Raw genomic sequence first — 20,026 nt, forward strand, 5'->3', positions numbered from 1 at the left:
TTGCTGCTCCCCCCCTGCTTCCATGCCTCCAGCCTTTGTGCTTGTCCAGGTTGTCTGCACACTAAAAAAGGTGAGAAAGCTGTAGCAACAAGATTGAAAAATTCAACAAAACCATACAGTAGGGGAGCAGCCAAAACATGGTTGTGCTATCTGCTTCTATCTGAGAGCACTTTTTGACCACAAAATAGAACCATCCCAAAAACCATCCTTGGACGTCCATGGTTTGCAAAATGAATATTGTATTGATCCATATTAGAATCATTCATGATTCAGATTGAGCTTCCCATAATTAATGTAGCATTGATCCATTATATATCATTTCATAGGAGGATAGCACTGATATCATATATTGATATCACATTAAAAAACAAATTATTCTCTAACCTCGATTTAGGCAAATTACAGTAAATGTATGAGCTTGTTTCCTAAAAGGAAGTGGGGATTCAGCCCAAAGGGAGCGCTTCATAACTTCCTCTTACCCCAACCCCAGTGGCCATAAATTTCACTTCCATCTAGATGAGAAATCAGCCTTTCTGTCTCTGTATCTCTTTACTGTCTCATGGGCATGTCCATGTGCATGTGAGATGACCATTAGCTGGTTGTGCTGCAGTCACCCCACCATCGCCCCATTCCATTTACCCTCTGCCACTGCATTATTCAAGGTGTTTTGCCTCTCAGGGAGTACCGCTGTTACATTAGAAGAGTGTATGTATGTATGTGATTGTAGAAAAAAAGTGTGTGCATTTATATGTGTGTGCGTGGTCTTGCTCTCATACAGTGTGTTGTTGGAATATATTCCAATTCATCCCCTGTGAACACTGGTGTAAATTTATGCTAAAAGTGTAATTTTTTACAACTACCATTGAAATCTGCCTCATCCTGATCAGCTATAACCCATCTATATATAATATTATTATTTTTTTTGTTTGTTTTTTTTTATTTTAAGAGGCTCTTTTACCGTTAATAAAGATAACGATATAAGCCTTCCAAACCCATATCAGTCAAACCCAGGTATCTACAACATGGTCCTTTACAATCCAGTTGTCTTAGGACATGACACTGACATCATCTTCCTTCTTCTCTCCCCTACCCAGGCAGAAAAAATGGTGAGAATGACAAAAACTACGACACATTGGATCTGCCCAAGCGCACAGAGCCGTCAAAAGGTAGGCCTTCACCTGGCAAGCAGCACATCCTCCTGTTAACACTTTGACTGCTGAGTGAGAATATCCCAGAGGAGAGCGAGTTGAGAAATAACCAGCCTGATTTAGATGTCATCCTGTAGAAGGAGACAGAGAGGAAATGAGTCAGATCTTTGATTACAGTGCTGGCAGAGACAAGTGTGGTTTGTTTGGTTGAAGACATGTCAGGTGTGGTGGTCAACAAAAGTGTGGGAGGCCTTGAAGAGAAAAAGAGGTCTGTTAATTTAGCTTTGTTTGATGGTTTTGTGGCAGACAATTGCTGGCAGCTTGTGAGAGTATCAGCCATCTTTTTCTTAAATGCTGCAACAATGCACAAGGTCGAAAGTCATACTTGTAGCTAAAGGGCATCTATTTATTAGTGACTCCTGAGCCCAGGAGAGGGTGATCTGATTAAAATCTTCTATCTCAATTTATGAAGTTTTATATTAGGATTAGATCTAAAACAATTAGTTGATTGATTGGTTAGTCACTGTATCAGAACATCAGTTACTAATTTGTACTCCTATCCTGATTTGTGATATAAATGCTGTATTATATAATGTGATCAGTGATATGGCAAAGGTAACTTGGTAAACTCATCACATGGAGATTTGAAGAGTGTAAATTCGTTCCCAGACTCTGCAACTGGTTCTAGCAATAGTGTGTGACTGTGTGTGTGCACTCATACTCTCTTTACTTTTGCTTTTTGGCACTGACAGGCAGTTGTAACAGTCATAAAAACAAATTAGTATGCTGCACACACTGCAGTGCACCCAGGTGGTAATAGAATGTGTATTTGCCTGGAGTGTGTATAATACCTTCCTCTATGCAAAGGTGTGTGTGTGTGTGTGTGTGTTTGAGCATCCACCTCTCTAGTGGTGTCTGTGGAATAGGCCTGCACTTGTTACACACCCTTATGTGGTATTTACACATCAGCACCTTCATCAATGTCTAGTGGCAGGCACTCAAAGTCAATACCACTTCCTGTTTGACTGTTAATTAGCCACATTAACACGGCAAAGTGGGCTGTCATTAAACTAGATCACAAGTAATTGCTTTGCTTTTCCAAGTTAAGCCGATTTTGCCGTTTTTATCATTCCTAAAGTAAAGGGAAGCAGATGAGCTCCAAGGATGACAATTAATATTTTCCACTCACTGGCTTTTCATGGGTAAAAGCCAAGCTGGCACGCTGAGACTGTGGATCTATAGCAGCTACAATTGTGGTGCGATTACGTTACACAATGTGCAAACAACACCCTTCGGAGTTTTGAAACCAGAGAAAGCAATTATTGTTATAGACCTAAATGTCATGCACAGTTGAAATGTGTGTGTGTGGGATCACGTTGTGGAGAGCACTCTGCATTTTCTTGCTCGCAGACAGACAAATCACATTTGATGTTTATTACCTCAACACACAGGCGAATAACAACTGTGAGATGCATGGATAATAAGCTTAATCACCAGAGCAAAACCCACATTGACTTTTAAAACACACTTATCACTTTTTCCTCTTCAGGACACATCAGAGTCATCTGGGCGTTGTTTGTTTGTCTATGAAAATGTATGTTTGTGTGAGTTCAGGCACATACTTCACTCTCCACCACTGCCACCACATCCCCTGGTCATCTGTGCAGAGTTTGCAGAGAGAGAGAGAGAGAGACAGAGAGCAGCTCTCATTCGGTTAGCTATGGGAGATATGGGAGATTACATGTGTATCCAGGTCCTGATCTGATGTCAGACAGAGACAGGTCAACACTGGGACCAGGCTGGACCTGGCAGTGGGCAATGATTAATCTTATTGTTTGTGTGTGGATGTGTGTGTGTGTGTGTGTGTGTGTATGTGCGTGTGTGTGTCTGAAAAGGAAGAGAGGGAGAGTGAACTAGAAAAAAGAACCAGGCCTTATGGGAACTTTTTGTTTCACAACAGTTGTGTAGACACTAATGTTTCATACATGTTTTGAGGGTTGAAACTACTAGTTAATTAAGAGTTTTGAACATCTTTAAGGTTTTGTTAATTGTTTATTTGGCAACATTGGGCCTGAGGAATAAGCTTAAAACACAACATTGACTTATTACAAAGTTGTTATGGAGAACAAACAGGCGGAAGTTACCTTTTTATACTTCCAGCAGACACAGAAAATCATGTTTCTGGCCACCTGAAGAATTTAAGTTCAATTCTCAGTCTCCAACATCTCCTGAGAAAAGTATGTGCCTGTGTAAGAGGAAGTTTGTTCTTGCCACAGTCACCTAGTACTTGCTCATGGTGGGATCAGTTGGGTCTCTCTCTGTAAATTTTATAAGATAAAGAGTATGGTCTAGACCTGCTCTATATGTACAGTGCCTCGAGATAACTTCTGTTGTGAATTGGCGCTATATAAATAAAATTGACTTGACTTGTGTAGCTGCTAAATGCTCAAGCAGACTCAGCAGCTAGTCACTAACTTTCTTTTTTCTAGTTGCAGTGCTGGGAAGGTTGTATACAGTGGGTTTACGAAAACAACGGCCTGTGCGTGGAGTTGATGACAGTGACGATCATAATTTCTTGAAAAATGTTATCCTCATGATAGAACACTAAAACTGTCCTTTGAAACCCAGAACAATTACATTTTTTCAGAAGTTTGCAGCAAATTATTCACTTTCTGAGAGTTAGGTAAGAAGAGCGGTACCACTCTCATGTCTAGGAAAATCCACCTACCAGCAGCTCAGTAATTAACATGTTATATTCCATTTATTTAATCCGCACAAAAAAGTAATTGTAAAAATGACAGTTTGTGGTTTTATGGGGGATTATGTGCTGCTCTATTTCTGTTTCTTTGTGACTTCTAGCAGTCTTGTCCTCATGGTGAGGTAGTCAATGGTCTAACTCTTGGCAATACACTGAATAAATGAATAACCGTATTTCCCCAAATCTTGACTCATTGCTTTAAGGCAGAGTGAAGCAAGTTATGAATTATGAATGTCCTCTCTCAACAAAAAAATGAGAGTAGTGTTATACTGTAAGACTGCTGCAAAACCTCTAGACTGTGGTTCGCACCAAGACTTGTACCAAATGCAACGTTTATCTCTTGTAACCCTGTTGAGAACTGACTCTAGCACTGTTGACTGTGGTTCACCAAATGGCTCCTACCAAGACCTAGTGTAACAGTGTACATGTGTGTACATGTACATATATTGTCATCATCAACCAAACATCAATGCCTGCTCTTCTGCACTTATTAAAATCTCTGTTTACAGTAACTCAAAGATCGTTCGCGTTTTTTCACATAGTAAGCCAATGTTGTGATTCATTTCTCTAGTTGATTATGTGGCCACTTTGTCCACCCTAACTGATTAAGTGAGTCATTTTATCTATGTAGTTGTGCCAGGAAGGGAACCTGTTGCAGGCACATACATCATTAGAGAAGTCCAGAGTTACTGGCAGTGGATTATTCATGCTGCCCAGAACAGAGGCGGAGAAAAGAGAGAGGTGGCTGTAACAAAAGTAATTAAGAAGTGTGAAAAGACGCATTTCATTAAAGAGTCGGTGAGCCCCTGAGATGATGAAACATTTTCCTGGCAGTTAATTGAAACCACAGCTTAAACCTTTAGATTGGAGAAAGGTCAGGTGAGGGGAGGAGGGAGGGGGAGACAGAAGGTGTGATGTGCAGTGACTGAATGTGTGCCATTGTGCAGATCTTCCCTAATTTTTCTGAGAGTAGGGGGAAAAAAAGAAAAACAGTCTGAGTAAGAACTGTAAATGATTTGTTTGGTTTTTTTTTGCTGAGGTTTCCTCTAACCTGAGGAGGAGGTTGAGAGAATACAGAAACAGTTGTGTTTACTGTCCTGAGAGAAATGCAGTACCTCAAATTAATTAGCCTTTACCTTTTATGCATCCTTCGTCAGCCCCCATTCATCCACTCTCTCTTACTCTCTGCACTGTATTGTCAGAGAGGTGTCACGAAGCGAGAAAATACCTCACGTCCTTTCTGAGCATGTGGATGTGTTTTCAATGAGCCCCAGCACCAAAGCGAATGAGTATGAGTGCTCACGTTCTGGCGAAACTAGAACAGGAATTTTTTGACCTTGACAAATGTGGAAGATGGGCTCTGTTTTTTTTCTAGATGTATGTACATTCAGACAGCTCAGTTTATAAAAGCAGTTTCAGATTAGTAGTGCTGACGCAGACAGCTGCAGATTGCATGTGAACAGTGCACATGCTTCTGTGCATACTACTATCAGGGATCTGCACACACAGACAGGTTCCACACATGCACAGTAGAAAACATGATGGTAGCCTCCTGACAGCATGAAAAAGATCTAATATGTTCCTTCTGTCACAACAAAAAGACATCAGAAAAGAACACTGCTTAATGAGAGCAGGACCATTGGTGTGGAGCGCAATACATGCATACACAAAACAAGCTACTGTTTTGTTTTTTAAGACAGTGGGTGCAATTGTAGTGTGTGGAAATAACTGGAAACTTTGTGTGAACACTGTTTCCTTTAGCAGAGCTTATTCCCATCATGATGAATCTTTTTGTCAAACTGCTTGTAGTTTGCAGTGAGGCCGACTGATCACAACTGCATTAGGTAGAGCTAATTAGTCATATCCGACAATAAGGGCAATCTGACCAAGCAATAAAGGCTGTGTGTTTGAAAAGCCTCAGCGCTTTCCATGAGCTTGCCCTCGTTCTCTTTTTATTTCTCTTTCTACCTCACTTACTGATTCTCATTTCTCTAGCTCTCTGCCACTTCAGTGCTTTCTCTCTCCATCCCTGTGAGATTTATCGTGCTCCCTTCGCCTCTCAAACACACATTGAGCAATTGAGAAAACAGCAGCGTTTACTAAGACGGCAACTGTGTAACATGTCTCGCTGCTTTGTCTTGCAAGCCAAGCATTTAATTTGTGGAGAGGTCTTAGCGTTGACAAACAACAATAGTGCGCGCTGTTATGTATTGCATTGTGCAACCTCCTTTGATATCATCCCACTGGAGATCTGTGTTTGTAGTATTATGAACACTGACTGTTTTGCTATCGGAGTCATCTATCGTCTCTGACGCATCTCAGCTCTTGAAGTCTGAAAAGTCAGAGGCTCAATTGAATTAAGGAAAATGGAGATACACTTTCATTGTTTGTCTCTGCTGCTGTCGCCACACATGGAGGAGAAATATTTCACTTAATGGCTCTGTGGCGCGATTCTCATTCTTCTAATCCTTCCCTGTAATATCTCCATGGCTCAGAAGCTGCGTCGAGAAAAGCAATAGTCTTGCCCAAAGGCACGATGAACGTCCTGCTGCAGTGAGCAAATATGTTCAAGCAGATCCATTTTTCAAGATAAAGCAACTTTGCGTCATTAACTGCTGCCAAGTCTGCTTCAGAGTAGCACAATTCCAATGGGCAGGAAAGTTTTAGCCTGTTCTTTGTCTACTTTACACCCAAAGTTAAAGCAGAATATCATGAATTATTTGCTCTATATTTCAAATTCCTAGCAGCAGTCTCATGTAGGTGTTCTCCATTTTTATGGCTGTGGAATTTAACACCCAGGTAGTGGATGCTGACTCCTGGCCTTGCTGACTTCTTGCTAGCACACAGCCTGTTGACCTGTTGAGTGAATCAGTTGCCTTTTTGTCCAGAAAGAACACACTACCCAGTTTCTCTGTCCTCCACCTCCTCTTCCTCGCTTCCTGCTGTCATATTTCACAGCAAAGTGAAACACCAAATGATTATGAACATCTACCTATCTGTGAATGTCTGTGCTCAGACACATATGAATGGAATGTCACATATACAAAGCATGCACACAAACAAAAAGTCATGACTATAAACATAACACTTGCACAGACACATGCTCATACACATTCACACATACTTTCTCACTCTCAGCCTCTCTGCTATCTTGATACATAGCATTCACTAAACCCAGGGTTGGATCCAGACTGTCTGGCACCTTATATCACTCTCCACTCTCTTGGCACTACACTTTCCTTATGCCAAATATACAGTGTCACTTCGCCTCTGCAGCTTTTTTATACTAGATGCTGTCATGTCCAGAGGGAAGTCGATCCTGCTTTAAGGAGGCCAGTGTATCACGAGGTGTGATGAGTGACTAATTTGTTTTATGGTTCTGTTCCATTTCAAGTGGAGAGACAAAGCTAAATGTGGTACAAACAAACAAAAACCAAAGGAAGATATATTCTCTCATGAGACTTTCTAGTTAAATAAAGGATCAAATGAATATTTTAAAAAAGCTAGAACCAGAGCACAAGATATAATCATACTCTACTACAGTTTCCACCCAAACTGTGTATATTGAGTCTATTAACAGTTTACTGCTCTGAACAACTGCCCCAAGTAGCAGCAGGAGATAATTGATGCTTGTGAGTCAAGACACAGATGTTATGTTACCCTGTTTACACTTAGCATTGTGCGTCTTGGATGGTGTGCATGGCTATCTGAATTGGAAATGCAGCCAAGAAGCAGATTGAGGCAGATTGAAATTGTATCTTTTAGATGCATTTTAGCCAGATGTTGAAAGGCCTGTATTTTCAGGGTATTGCCTCAGTGGTAATGACAGCTAAAATGATACTAAAATTAAACAGACATTAGTCTGTCTTCCTATCACTTTAAAGCAACAGGAAGAAAGAAAGAAAGTGGCTCCAGCGATTTTGCTGTCCAAGTACTTGTTGATGGTTAGCTGTTAGCTAGCTAGCTAGCTAAACTACTTCTCTTTGAACTGCTTTTGGTGCCATCACCCTCTGGACCCACCCAGATTTGCATCAAATGGTGTGAAAAGCAAGTTGGATACAATTAAATCTGTTAAACAGAGACACATATGGATATATGTTATATATATATATGGATATGTGTTTTAACTTGTATTCTGATAATTGAAAGTTAAGTGTAAATAGGTCCTCTTAACTGGACCCAACTGTCTTTTTTGTACTTGGTAGGTTGAGGTGATGATTGTAGAAGATGTTAAGTTTTTATCCAGATGGGGAACATTAGGCAAGTTTAGAAAACAGATGTGTGTAAAATTCTTTGGCAGCACCACAGTTAATTTTGGGGACACAGCATGGCAACAATGTAAATATATGCATATAATTGTCTGAAAAGTATGACATCATGTGTTAACACTGTATGTCAGCATGTTGAAAGCTCACTCCAGATGCTAAATGTTCCACTCACCCCTCCCTCCCAACCTCACCTGAGATTAAAACTAAAATTTTTAGATTTAAACTAAAAATCCCGCTCAGCCACACCAGCTGCTGGGAGTGCCACCATCCACTTAGCCTGCTCAGCTGGCTGCAGCTAACCTTATACTAATCACATGCCAATCACTTTCCCTCCTCTGTTGTTGGTAATAAAACTCAGCACAACACAGAAAAAGGACTAATTATGGGAATAGCCAGCGGCTTGCAGTTGACATTTCAGCTACTGCAACACACCCCACCCCCCCTTTAACTCCCCACCCTCCTCTCATGAGCCGTTTCACACGGGCAGTGATGAAAAGGAGTGATAATAAGGCGAGGAGGAGTAAAAAACAAATGAGGGGAGCGAGAGGTTTATTTAAGTGGGACCACCTTGTGTTTTGTTGGAAATATAAAGAGGTTTGCATAATAATGCTATTCCTAGGAGGTCTCGTGGAGGGTGACTACTCTACACATCATTAGTGGGATGAAGTCCTCGCAGATTACCATGTGTGTTTGTGTGCGTTGATGCATGGCAGCATTTATCCACCTGTGTTTGGCAAGGGATAGTGGGGCGCCTCTAATTCCCATCACTTCCTCTGTTGCAATTCCCATCACTGCATAAACTTAACAGAGCTTCCACCCACTACCACAGCAGTGATCAACTCTTTCTCAAGTTCTTTAAACTTTTTCTTACCCCCCCAGAAAAACTTACTGCCCCCACCCCCCCACCCCCGATCAGTGTTCCTCCTCCTACAAGGCTCTGTGGGATTCTAAAAAAAGTGTGGGGAATCCAGAGTAGCCAGCAACATCAGGCTCTTCAGATGATTAACCATGTCATTCGCCTCCCCCATCTCCCCAAACCTGAGCAGTTGGAGCAAAGCGATAATTATGAGACAAGAACGATTCCAGGGAAGTAGGAGGAAGCGCAGTGAGGTTTACTTGCCAATTGGAGTCTTTGTTTGGCCCCGTTCGAGGCACATGAGCGCTCGCTTCCTGTTTCTGCGAGAGATGCTTTAATCTAATTAAAAGCAGATTAATGGCGCGCTGACTGGCATCGCTGGAGCTACAACAGAGGCTTAGCGAGGGGAAAAACGCCCCCCTCCAGAATTTGCAACTGTCCTGTTACTGCTAAACAGTAAATGAAATATTGGTCATAAACAGTCTAGACTGTTGTAAACAGGAGAGCCTAAATGCACCCTAAGGACTGCTGTCCTTGTATACAATTGAAGGAGAGGGTCAGATGGAGCAGGGAGGAGTTGAGCACTGGCAGGAGTCCAATCAAACTGTCCCTCCTCTGAGGTTTCACTCAGAGCATAAAATCAGCCAGAGTTAGACTGTATATTATCCTTCAGATTACATTGTAGGGATTTAACTGATGCTTTTATCCTGTGCTACATAAAATTTGTGCACTCCTTGCAAGCAAGTAAACAGAAGTGTGGAAAGGCCAGTGTCTCAGTACAATACTGCACAATGTTCCTGTGGACATACAACAGATAATAAAGAGATAATTAGAAGAAGAAGAAGGAAATATAAACAGTCTAAGGAGGAAGATGTAAACGCCTATTTATGTAAGAGAGCGAGGAGAGTGAGTGGGATGAGGGCGTCATGAAACACTTTTTGGTGGTGAGTTTTACAGCATCCACAGCCAATCTATTTGATTGGTCTATAATCAGAAATATTTTGGATTTTAAATGTGCGTTTGATTTGACGATGGGCTTGTTTAAGCCGGCGGGGGCAACAAATCTCATCCTCCCTGCCTTTCATTTGACTCTTATAAGCACACACACACACACACACACACACACACACACACACACACACACACACACACACACACACACACACACACACGAACACACACTCACACACAAATCCTAATTAATACAGCTGTCCATAAACACAGTCTCTCTCTCACACACACACGAGCTCATTTACACACACATTTACTCTGTCAAAACCAGTATCTCTCCCACACACATACTGTACATATACACACATGCACACATAAAGGACAATGCACTGTGCCCTTGACCATGAGGGTGGTATTATTTAGCTATTAGAGGTGTTGTTGTTTTGTCAGGGTGTTGCAGAGAGAGAGAATATTACCTGGGAAAATTGACCACAGCTGTGTGTGTGTGTGCATGTGTGTGTGCTGGTGTTTGTGTGGGTTTGTATACGGGGGTGGGGGGGAGAAAAAGCACAGACAGCCATCCTCCAAGGAGAGAGTTAATCCAAAGAATCCATCACACTTCAGCATGCCATTTCACAGAGGGGAGGGGTGCTGAGGCTGGAGGAAGTGTTAAATGAGAGATGGGTGCTGACACTGACACAGACACAGGAAATCCCTCCACCGTCGAACATCATCACAGCCGTCATCCTGCATTCCTGATGCAGAGGCTAGCCGGAGACAGAAGGTGCACTTGTTGAGGGACTACTGGTTGAGCTGTGGTGAACTAGCTTGGTGGTAATTGGTCTGAATTCAAGGTGCAATACAACCAACATTATCTTTTGTCTTGTTTTATTAGCTAAAGCTGCATGTCCCCGACAGATGATATATGGAGAAATAAATTGTTCCTGTGCTGCAGTATAGGGAGAGATTGTATTATTAGTATGATAAGGAGTATTTTGTCTGATAAGGTTAAGGTTATTTTATTCTAACATAAGCCTGTTTGGCTGCTGAGCTTATGTAATAGTTCATATTTTCGAACAATATGTTTTCACCTTTAAAAAGAAAGACTTTCAGAGTTTGGACAAACCAGTAACATTGTCGTGGGTAACATTTGTTGCGGCAGCTGGAGTGCATTTCCCCTTATCTAGTTGCAAACATCAGCCATATCACCCTCCAAAAAGCCAAGTATCACCCTTATTTCAGGCTCATGCACATTGTTGTGCCTGATGTGCCTTGTTATGTCTGCTGTGTTATAATGGGACTTTACCTTGAATTATTATTTGCATGACCAGACACATCATCAAATATCTGTTTAGTTTTATTTATTACTGCACTACTGGTATCAAGAACAGATATTAGTCCAGCTGTAGTGTGTGTGTGTGTGTGTGTGTGTGTGTGTGTGTGTGTGTGTGTGTGTGCGCGTGCGCGTGTGCGTATATGTGTGTGCTAATGTACACTCCTTCATCATCTGGACTGCAGGCCCAGGCTCTCATCACCCCACACTTCCTCTTACCCCACATCTGCTTCAGTCTAAGGCCTTTATCTTGAGTCCTCGTTGCAGTCTTTGCCATTTCTTTATTAAGCCTCCACTACCCCTCTACTACCCCCACCCCTCACACACACACACACACACACACACACACACACGCATACACACACACACACACACAACAGCAGGCCACCGGATTATCTAGTCTTATTCCTGAAGGCTGGACACCCAACCTCCAAACCCCCACCTCACACTGCCGAGAATATCATTTAGCTTGTGCTGCAGTACGTTCTTTTTTCTTTTGGTGGATCATTTTTTATATTTGTCCTCATGTTACTGTCTTGTTGCCCTGACATGATCCATGCATCCCTGTGGACTATTTACCAGACAGCTGTCCCATCTACCATACAACATTCATAACTCAAATCTACTCAGTCACGATTTCCTCTCTCTCTCTATCCATCCTTCCCACCATTTACTCCTTCTTTTTCCTTTCCTCTCTCTCAGCCACCGCGGTATTCCTTCCCTCCCTACTCCCCAGTCACATGCTCTCCTCTCCTCCTCTTTTCCTGTCTTCCCCTTCATTCCCCTCCCCTCTCTCAGCCTTACTTAGTCCTATCTTTTCCCCGTTTAGCCTGTGCTCCCCTCCTACCACCTCATCCCCATCTCTCTTGATGCACAATTTCCCAGTGCAATCCCTGTCAGATGTGGAGAGGTGTAACATTTTGGGAATCGACTGTAAGTTGGAATTTGTGGCGCACGGCACCACCCTGACAGCTTAAGCTTGTTTTTCAGCCTTTCAGGCTCAGGCAAGCAACTAAGACAGCCAAACAGGGAATAGGAAACGTTGTCCGCCACCCCCCACGGCTCCCTCTCTCTCTATCTCGCTCTCTCTCTCCCTCCCTCCCTCTTTATCTTTTTCTCTCTACCTACTTCTTCCCTTTCCCCTATCTTTTTCTCCCTGGCAGCCCCTCGCTGTTGCCAGAGTTTCTAGTTTCGTTTGTGTCTGGATGAGGACGTGACTTGCCTGGGTAAGAAGAGCAGCACTCAAGGTGATGCTGAAACACACTCCACTCTCACACACACGCATACACAGTGATACACACGCTCAAAAGCAGATACACACGCCTCTCCACTCTGAAGCACTTGAGTGTCTGAGGGAGCTGTTGATGCTCAGCACAAACTTACACGGGGCACAGGCAGGGTTTGGCCACTAATTGCAGCCTTCAGGCTAGAATTTTCGCCAGTTGTTTTAGAATTATGGGAATTGTAGGTAAGGATAGAAAAGGTCTGGTCTTACATAATGTGCAGATTGAAAAGCAGTTTGTTCCTCTTCCTTGTTTTGTTGTTGCTGGACCAACTGTCTCACATGGATGTTGAATGAGCAGATTTGTTAGAGGTGATGGAGAGTGGGTTTCCATAGCAACCCCTAGTACTACTATCATGTACTCTTCATCTCTACATATTGTCTACACCAGGAGGCAGAGTAATTTTGGCATGTCTGCTCCATTTTGTGTTTTTTGTGGAGATATGGGAGGTTATGAGAGACACAGAAGAGAGAAAGCTGGTGGGAGAGAGCAAGAGAAGAAATACAAAAGACAGTGAAAGAGAAACAGAGACAGGGAAAATAAATGTTCTCAGTAGAGCAGCAGGCTCCCGTGTATCCATTCTCCATCTGCAGCCAAATTAACAGCACAGTCCAGACATGTATCTGCAATGTGTGTGTGTTTGTGTGCAGTCTGTAGGATGCAGAGCAGCCTGGCAGGTTGTCCAGCAGCTTCGTGGCTGAGACCAGTAATGATGTAGATTCTTAAGCTGCAGTCACATCATTTTGGATGGAAAGATTCTCGTGTTTATGACTTATGCAAGGCTTCACATCATTGGACATCTGACAATGATCGCTGCCAGTCTTCTACCCATTCATATGAGACAGTTGTCAAAGGTTTATCTGTAGTTGTCACTGACAGCGGAGACTCATGTCTGCAGTATAGTCCCACACACTTGACTGATAAACCAGAGAATTACACAGAATTACATCAAACTCCCCCTTTCTCTGTGCTTTTTCTTCTTTCACTCTCCACCTCTGTCTGGAGTTAAATCATGTTTAAATGTGGGTTTCAAGTAAAGGGTATTACCAAGTTGTGCTCTCCATGATTTGAATGAAGGAAAAAACACCTGATATGAAGTGGAGAGTGGTTAGCTATTTGTTTGTGATTCTTAGCTTTTTACTTGTTTTTTGTTCCCAATAGCCAAAAATAGACATACATGTATACAGGTATATCAAAGGTAACACCACATAGCCAACAAATTACATGCTAATAAAACACTATTACAGGTTATTACTAAGGGTATTTTATTGATAATTTGTTTGGTTACAGCCTTGCATTCAAGTGCACACATATCATAATTCAGATGTGAGTGCACATGACTGGCCCAACAAAGTGGTAAATACAACTTAGAGGATGAGATTTCCTTTCCCCCCTAGTCCATTTTGTTATTATTGCCAACTGAGAGCACCTGGATTTATGACATCCAGCTTTTAACTGTGCCAAACATAGAAATAGTAGCACCTGTTTCAGCATAAACAGAGAAAGAGCTTGTACCTCACAAGTGCCCTGTGTGACTGCATGCACAGACAGGCGGTCTGTACTATCTGTCAACTGTGTCTAAACATTAGGTGATATTAACTTTGAAAGCAATTTTCCTGGACAGTGGCAAATAGTTATGAAAGGCTTTTTCACACTCCACACAACTTGAAAAGTGACATATCTTGTCAATATGTTTTTCATCCAAAGGGAAATATCTCCACCTGACAGAGATTCTAATATAAACTAACACCCTCACCTCAGGCCCTGGAACAGTATTACATTAGCAGGAGGAACATTGAAAACAAACAACCAGAGCATTACCACCGTTGATCCACTGAGAGGCCAGATAGCTGTGAGGCACATTCTTGAGTGAGCCACAGAAAATCTAATACTATGGCTCGGGAGTGAGAGACCCCACTGGCTCTGTGTTTCTGTCCAAGGTTCAGGGGTTGTAGCAGGGGAGATGGAGCATTTCCGTTGGACTTTGTCAAACGAGTGCTCGGACAATTTGGTGTCAGTTTGTCTGCGTGTTTTTGGTACCGGTGTTGATTTGCCCTCTCTGGACTAAAAGCCCACAGCAGGACTTTGCTGGCTTGTCAGCACAGGAAAGAGGAAGTACTCCCCTGTCACTGCAGAAGCAGCTCGCTAAAAAGAGTCCTATTGTGCTAAATGGTAGAAAACAGGCTTTCATGGACTGGACTTTTGATAGTGCTGGAGCAGGACCCCTATCATGAAATGGCAAAGATGGGAGGAGGGAGGGATAGAAGTGTCTAAGCTGCATATTCGCCTTGTGTCTACTGTGGTATCTTTCCCCTCAGCCCAATCTGTCTCTTTCACCATCTCCCTCTCGCATCTCTTCAACCACCCCCATCACACCAGGACATCTCTGAGGCCCAAAGCTGATGGGTATGCTGTCCAAGAGATGGGCCACTTGCCACCTTCTGCCTCCCTTTGTCAACATCCAACAAACTAAGGCCAAACCACCGTGTGGGTATGCTAATGTGTGCTGCCCTGGGGCTGCCCATAGAGATGCCAATCTGTGGCAGGGGCCAACCGGGTACGAGAGGAGAAAACGAAGCTTTGACTCCTGGACCCTGTCAGTCTGAGAGGGTGAGCAGGGGGTGAACAGCCTTTGCAGCCTGGCAGTGTATTCTGTTTTGGTCCTCTTCAGCTCCAAATCTGTCAGGAAGGCTGTGGAGAGAAAGGGAATGTGAGGCTCCATCACATCACACTTGCATGTTTTAAATCTACTAAACTAGACATGGGTCAAATTGTATATGCAAAAGAGTGTTTGTTTTTGGTGCAACCTGTGTGGGGGAGCATGTTTTCACAGTGGTTTGCCACAACAGAAATTACACCAGGAAGAGCAGTGGAAAGAGAATTTGAAAGTCAATTAAGTATACTTCTCTGTGATTTATATCCAGCATTAATATGCATCCCATATCTGACCCTGATTACATTCACACCTGACGTTAAGAAGCATCTCTAGCATACAAATGGAATTCAGATTTCTCACTCCTTGGCCAATACTCCTGATTACAGTGCATGTCACCTCCTCTAGCAGTACTTACACTTTACAATAGACAGTAAACCTCAATTGCACCCATCCCCAAGGACACTGCCATTCATTCTTAACAAGTATGTAACTACCTAAACAAATTTATTTGTATGCGTTCCTTCAGCAAAGGTTTATGTATATTTTTTCAGTTGTTTCCCAAAAGTAATGGGAACATAACAACACAGTAGTAGTTATAAAAATGACTGTCTTTGTTTATTGACAAGTTGACAAATAAAGCCTTCATTAGAGCTTTTACTCTTTGGCCCTCTAATATGTAGATCAGAAATATACTGTGGCCCAAAGAGCACTGTGAATTGCAATACTGACACTGTCTGTAAACTCCATCCATCTGGTTCTCCTTCAAGCAGACACAAACACTGTTTGTCCCAGACTGAGGCAGAACTGTTGAAGGGATTTCTTAAGCCCCTGCGAACACTTGCCAATTCGCTTGTTTTGTTTACGTGGCTCCACCACTCACCTTTTGGTTTTTAATGAACCTGAGAGAGTCACAGCCATTATTATACCGGTGGCATACTACTTTTAATGATGTGCTGCCTTAGCCGTCGCCCTGCTGTGGCAGTGCCCTGCAAAAGTCTTCATTAGCACTATAGCACTCTTCCATGTGTGCCAGTGTGTACTTACATAAAGACACTCTTACAAAAAAAGGGGGCTGGCAGGGTTAAATGTGCATGAGTTTCAGATGTGGAATGAGACCGGAGACTTGACGACTTCAGGCTTCCCCAGTGGAATGGCCTCATTTATTTATGCAGCCTTTGTTAGGGGGGAAATGTGACCCTGTGGTCAGCTCTGCTCTACAAGTATTTCAGCTCTCTTTTCGTTCTCTGTCTGCCATGTCTCTGTCTTTCTGTGACACTCACCTGGAGAAACTTAACAATGAGAGTAGAAAGTTTCTGATCCTACCATTCTGGACATTACCAGCATTTTAATTAACCAGAAGTCAGGAGTGCAAAGGTCAGAGGCTGCGCATTACTACAATATTCCTGTGAGCATAAGAGGGAACCTATAGAGCAAAAACCTGTTAAGGAAAACAGACAGATAGGGTTTTTTTTATTTTCTGCTGTTGTCTGTTTTTCCATCTGTCACTCTCTTTATCTTCCTCCATCTCTCTCCAGGCCTTTCATAGCTCTGTGAAACTCCCCTATGAGTTGTAGAAAGTGATACACCATCATGTACCCCTGATTCGATGGAAGTGCTGTGTGCTGTAAGTGTGCTGGAAATGGAGCAGTAAATAAATGGAGCTAGTGCAGCACTTGTGTAGAAGCAGGAAGAGACCATGTACGCGATGTAGGAAGACTGGATCGATGAACATCACTTTTTGACGTGCCCGGGCGAGGGCACGGTGTGTTTGTGGATTTGTGTTTGTGCACAGAGGTGTTTGCAGAAGTGTCTATCCAGTTCTGCATGAATGCAGCCAACTAAAGCAGATGGCTGAGAGAATTGAGGTGTTTGCCTGTGTGTGAGTCTGAGAGAAGATTCTTCATTATGTCCATATACATGTATGAAAGTGTGTGTGTGTGTCCCTTCCTCACCCATCAGTTAATCCATTCTCATTTATCAGCCTGTCACACTGCTATACCTTTGCTTTAATTGCAGCCAATAGTGAAGCTGCTTGAACCGTATTAGTGCTATAGCTCTGCAGCGAGCATCACTCAATCACTTCAACTTAACTTCTGTCTCTAACCCAGTTTTCATGCACCACAGTGCATCAAAGTCCCTTCTCTTTTGTGCCCGGGTGCTAATTGAGCTTCGCCTCAATTGCAGGAGTTGTCACTGTCGTCTTCTGCTTTGAAAAATAACTTGCCGCTCCTCCCCTCTCACCTCATTTAGGGATGAGCTTAGATCTCTAGAGCGTTTTGTGCATATGTTACAGAATGTGCCCATTTGTACTTGTGTGTGTTTTGAGGCAAAGCTGGGTGACTGTGTGTCTATCCCACGTCACAGGTTATGAAGCAGAGCTCAGCAGGAGTCTTGTGACGAGGCCACAGTTGTGTGTGATGTTTGCCACACCAACGTTCAGTACAGGCAGGGGAAATAGGCAGACTGGGCTGAGCTCTCTGGGAGTTGGCACTCATGTTAGTTACACTTGAATGTATTCTGGATTAGAGTGAACTTGGTGTATATGTGTGTGAGCCATTTACTGCTTGCATGTTTTTTTTACAGTGGAACATGTACACTGACTAAAATAGTATATTTTTGAGGATCTTGTAATTTTGAAGCAAAAAAATAAATAAATAACAGCCATATATTCTAGTTGATTTGCAAACAAATACAGACGTACAAAATATGATCAGATTATAATATATTAAATTAGCTCACTGACCTGCTACAGCATTAAAATGCTACTTTTATTTGAATGCATCATTAATACTAATCCAGGATAAAAATTTTGCCTGACTCTGACTCAGGCTTGTCTGCTTCTGTAACAAGTACTCTTATTTTTGATACTTGCATTCATTTGTTTTTTGGCCACACAGAGTCAGAACAAACAAGTTATAAAAACTATGTCTGACACATCATCACCTTTTAAGTTGATATGACAAACTTGTCACCAAACAGTTGTCTATTTTCCAGCAGACAATGAGCAACATTAGCAGTCATTTGGAGTCATGTCCGTGTCCACCTGATGAATCTAAGTCTAGTTCTCTTGTCTCCTTATGTTCACTAGCTAGCAGCTAACTTTGTATTTCTGTCATTTACTACTGGGTAGGTTGTGTGCAGTGGGTTTATTGGACCCTTTTCATTAAATAACAGCTGCCTATTAATCCTGAAAACACTTGTAAGGGCAGTGAGAGTGGACCAGCTTTATGTTGTGAACATACTTTACATTTCAAATAGAGGACTTTTACATGTGATATGTCAGCTTTTGTAAATATTCCACGTCTGGTGCCTGAGACTCCACCATGTATGTGGTTATCACTAGCTATGTGCACCAATGATAGTTGAAAAGTGGGCAAACACTACACTATTCGATACATCCGTACTTAAGTAATCTCATCATGTTTTCAGTCTGTCACAGAATATAGGGCCGCCCTGAGCAAAGCCAAGGTCACGTCACTCTGACAGCTCATCTCCTCCTCTGAATTGCAATTCTGCCCAACAAACTGAAATCTAGCGGGCCAAAAGGACAGCAGGAGACGACTGATGACGACAACAATAACACTACAGTGAACGGTTGCCAACAGGGCTTGACCTGGCTGGTGCTATTAGGAAGGACCTACGGCACTCAGTGTTGACGTTAAGCCCCAGCTAAGGACACTAAGGAGTGAAAGCTTTGGCAGAGACATTCTCTGGCTCAACAGCGAGAAATTCCACTAAGGATAAGGGAATTAGTTTAAAGGCCCAGTGAATTTCCCTCCACTCTCATCCTCCTTTGTTGAGCAGTACATGTCTTTTTTGTCTTGAGTTCTTCATTTGTAAAACGCCAATTTCATAAGTTGGTTCAGCTGGTTGCCAGACCAAAACCCCAGGAATTACAAGATGGAGGAAATGTGGCTTTGCGGATTATGTTACAAAAAAAAAATGCTGTCATAATAGGCAGAGTCTTGGAGCACAGGCAAACTTGGCAGCAAAGGTTCAACATGGCTGACATTTTGTGCAGACAGAATCTGCCTTGGAGATGAAGTGTCTGTCAACAGGACTGGCTGCAAGATGGTCTCCAGTTTGCTGAGTGTGCACCCAGTAGGCCCAGAAATATGAGGAGCGTGCAGAATGTTGCTGAGTGTCTGGTTTGCAAACCCTCCCCTCTTGCGTCACCCCTGAGAAAACCTATTGATGTGGTTCATGTTTTAGCACATGGTTACAACATCTTGTGCATGACGACTACTGCTTCTGCTGCTTCTTTGAAAATAAGCTCAAGATTTCTCAAGCAGCACCTACATTTACATCCTCTCGACCTGGCAGCTCCTCCCACACACATTCTGGAGCAGGTTTGGCATGATCTGGAGGGTAAACACCACAGGGATGAAAACCCTGCCTTTGGAGTGTTAACAACTATGTTGCTGTGTCTGAATCTGGCAATCACAGAGTGCACCCAGGCTTCCGCTCTCTGCAAATTACGGGTGTGGGATGTGGATTTAGAGGCACAAATGTCAGTTTGTATGTTTCCGTTGTACTTCTCAAACACAAAAATGACACTCTTCCCTCTTTCACTGTTTTTTTCTTCTACTGAAAAAAGCAAGTCAACAAAAAAAGGAGATGTTACCTTAAGATGCCCTCATAAAGGTTTTCATTCATACTTTTATAATCTGACCCAAGTCCCACTCATATTACAGAAAGATTTTCTTTTTCTACATTTCAAAAATGTACTGACGGCCTTGTCAGCCCTTGCACATCAATCAAATAGGGTTACCA

The 20,026-nt window shown here is 42.6% G+C and overlaps 1 protein-coding gene across 9 annotated transcripts in view; it reads left to right on the top strand.

Annotated features, from left to right (window-relative positions):
- Positions 1-20,026, top strand: part of arvcfb (ARVCF delta catenin family member b) — a 204,219-nt gene that overhangs the window by 164,970 nt on the left and 19,223 nt on the right. For all 9 annotated transcript variants that reach the window (XM_018668861.2, XM_018668860.1, XM_051075307.1 and 6 more), the window contains one exon: positions 1,095-1,166. In XM_018668861.2, the coding sequence (XP_018524377.1) occupies positions 1,095-1,166 (72 nt within the window). The remainder of the gene's footprint in view (positions 1-1,094; positions 1,167-20,026) is intronic.

Source organism: Lates calcarifer, linkage group LG13, assembly GCF_001640805.2.
Source record: "Lates calcarifer isolate ASB-BC8 linkage group LG13, TLL_Latcal_v3, whole genome shotgun sequence".
Lineage (NCBI taxonomy): Eukaryota > Metazoa > Chordata > Actinopteri > Centropomidae > Lates > Lates calcarifer.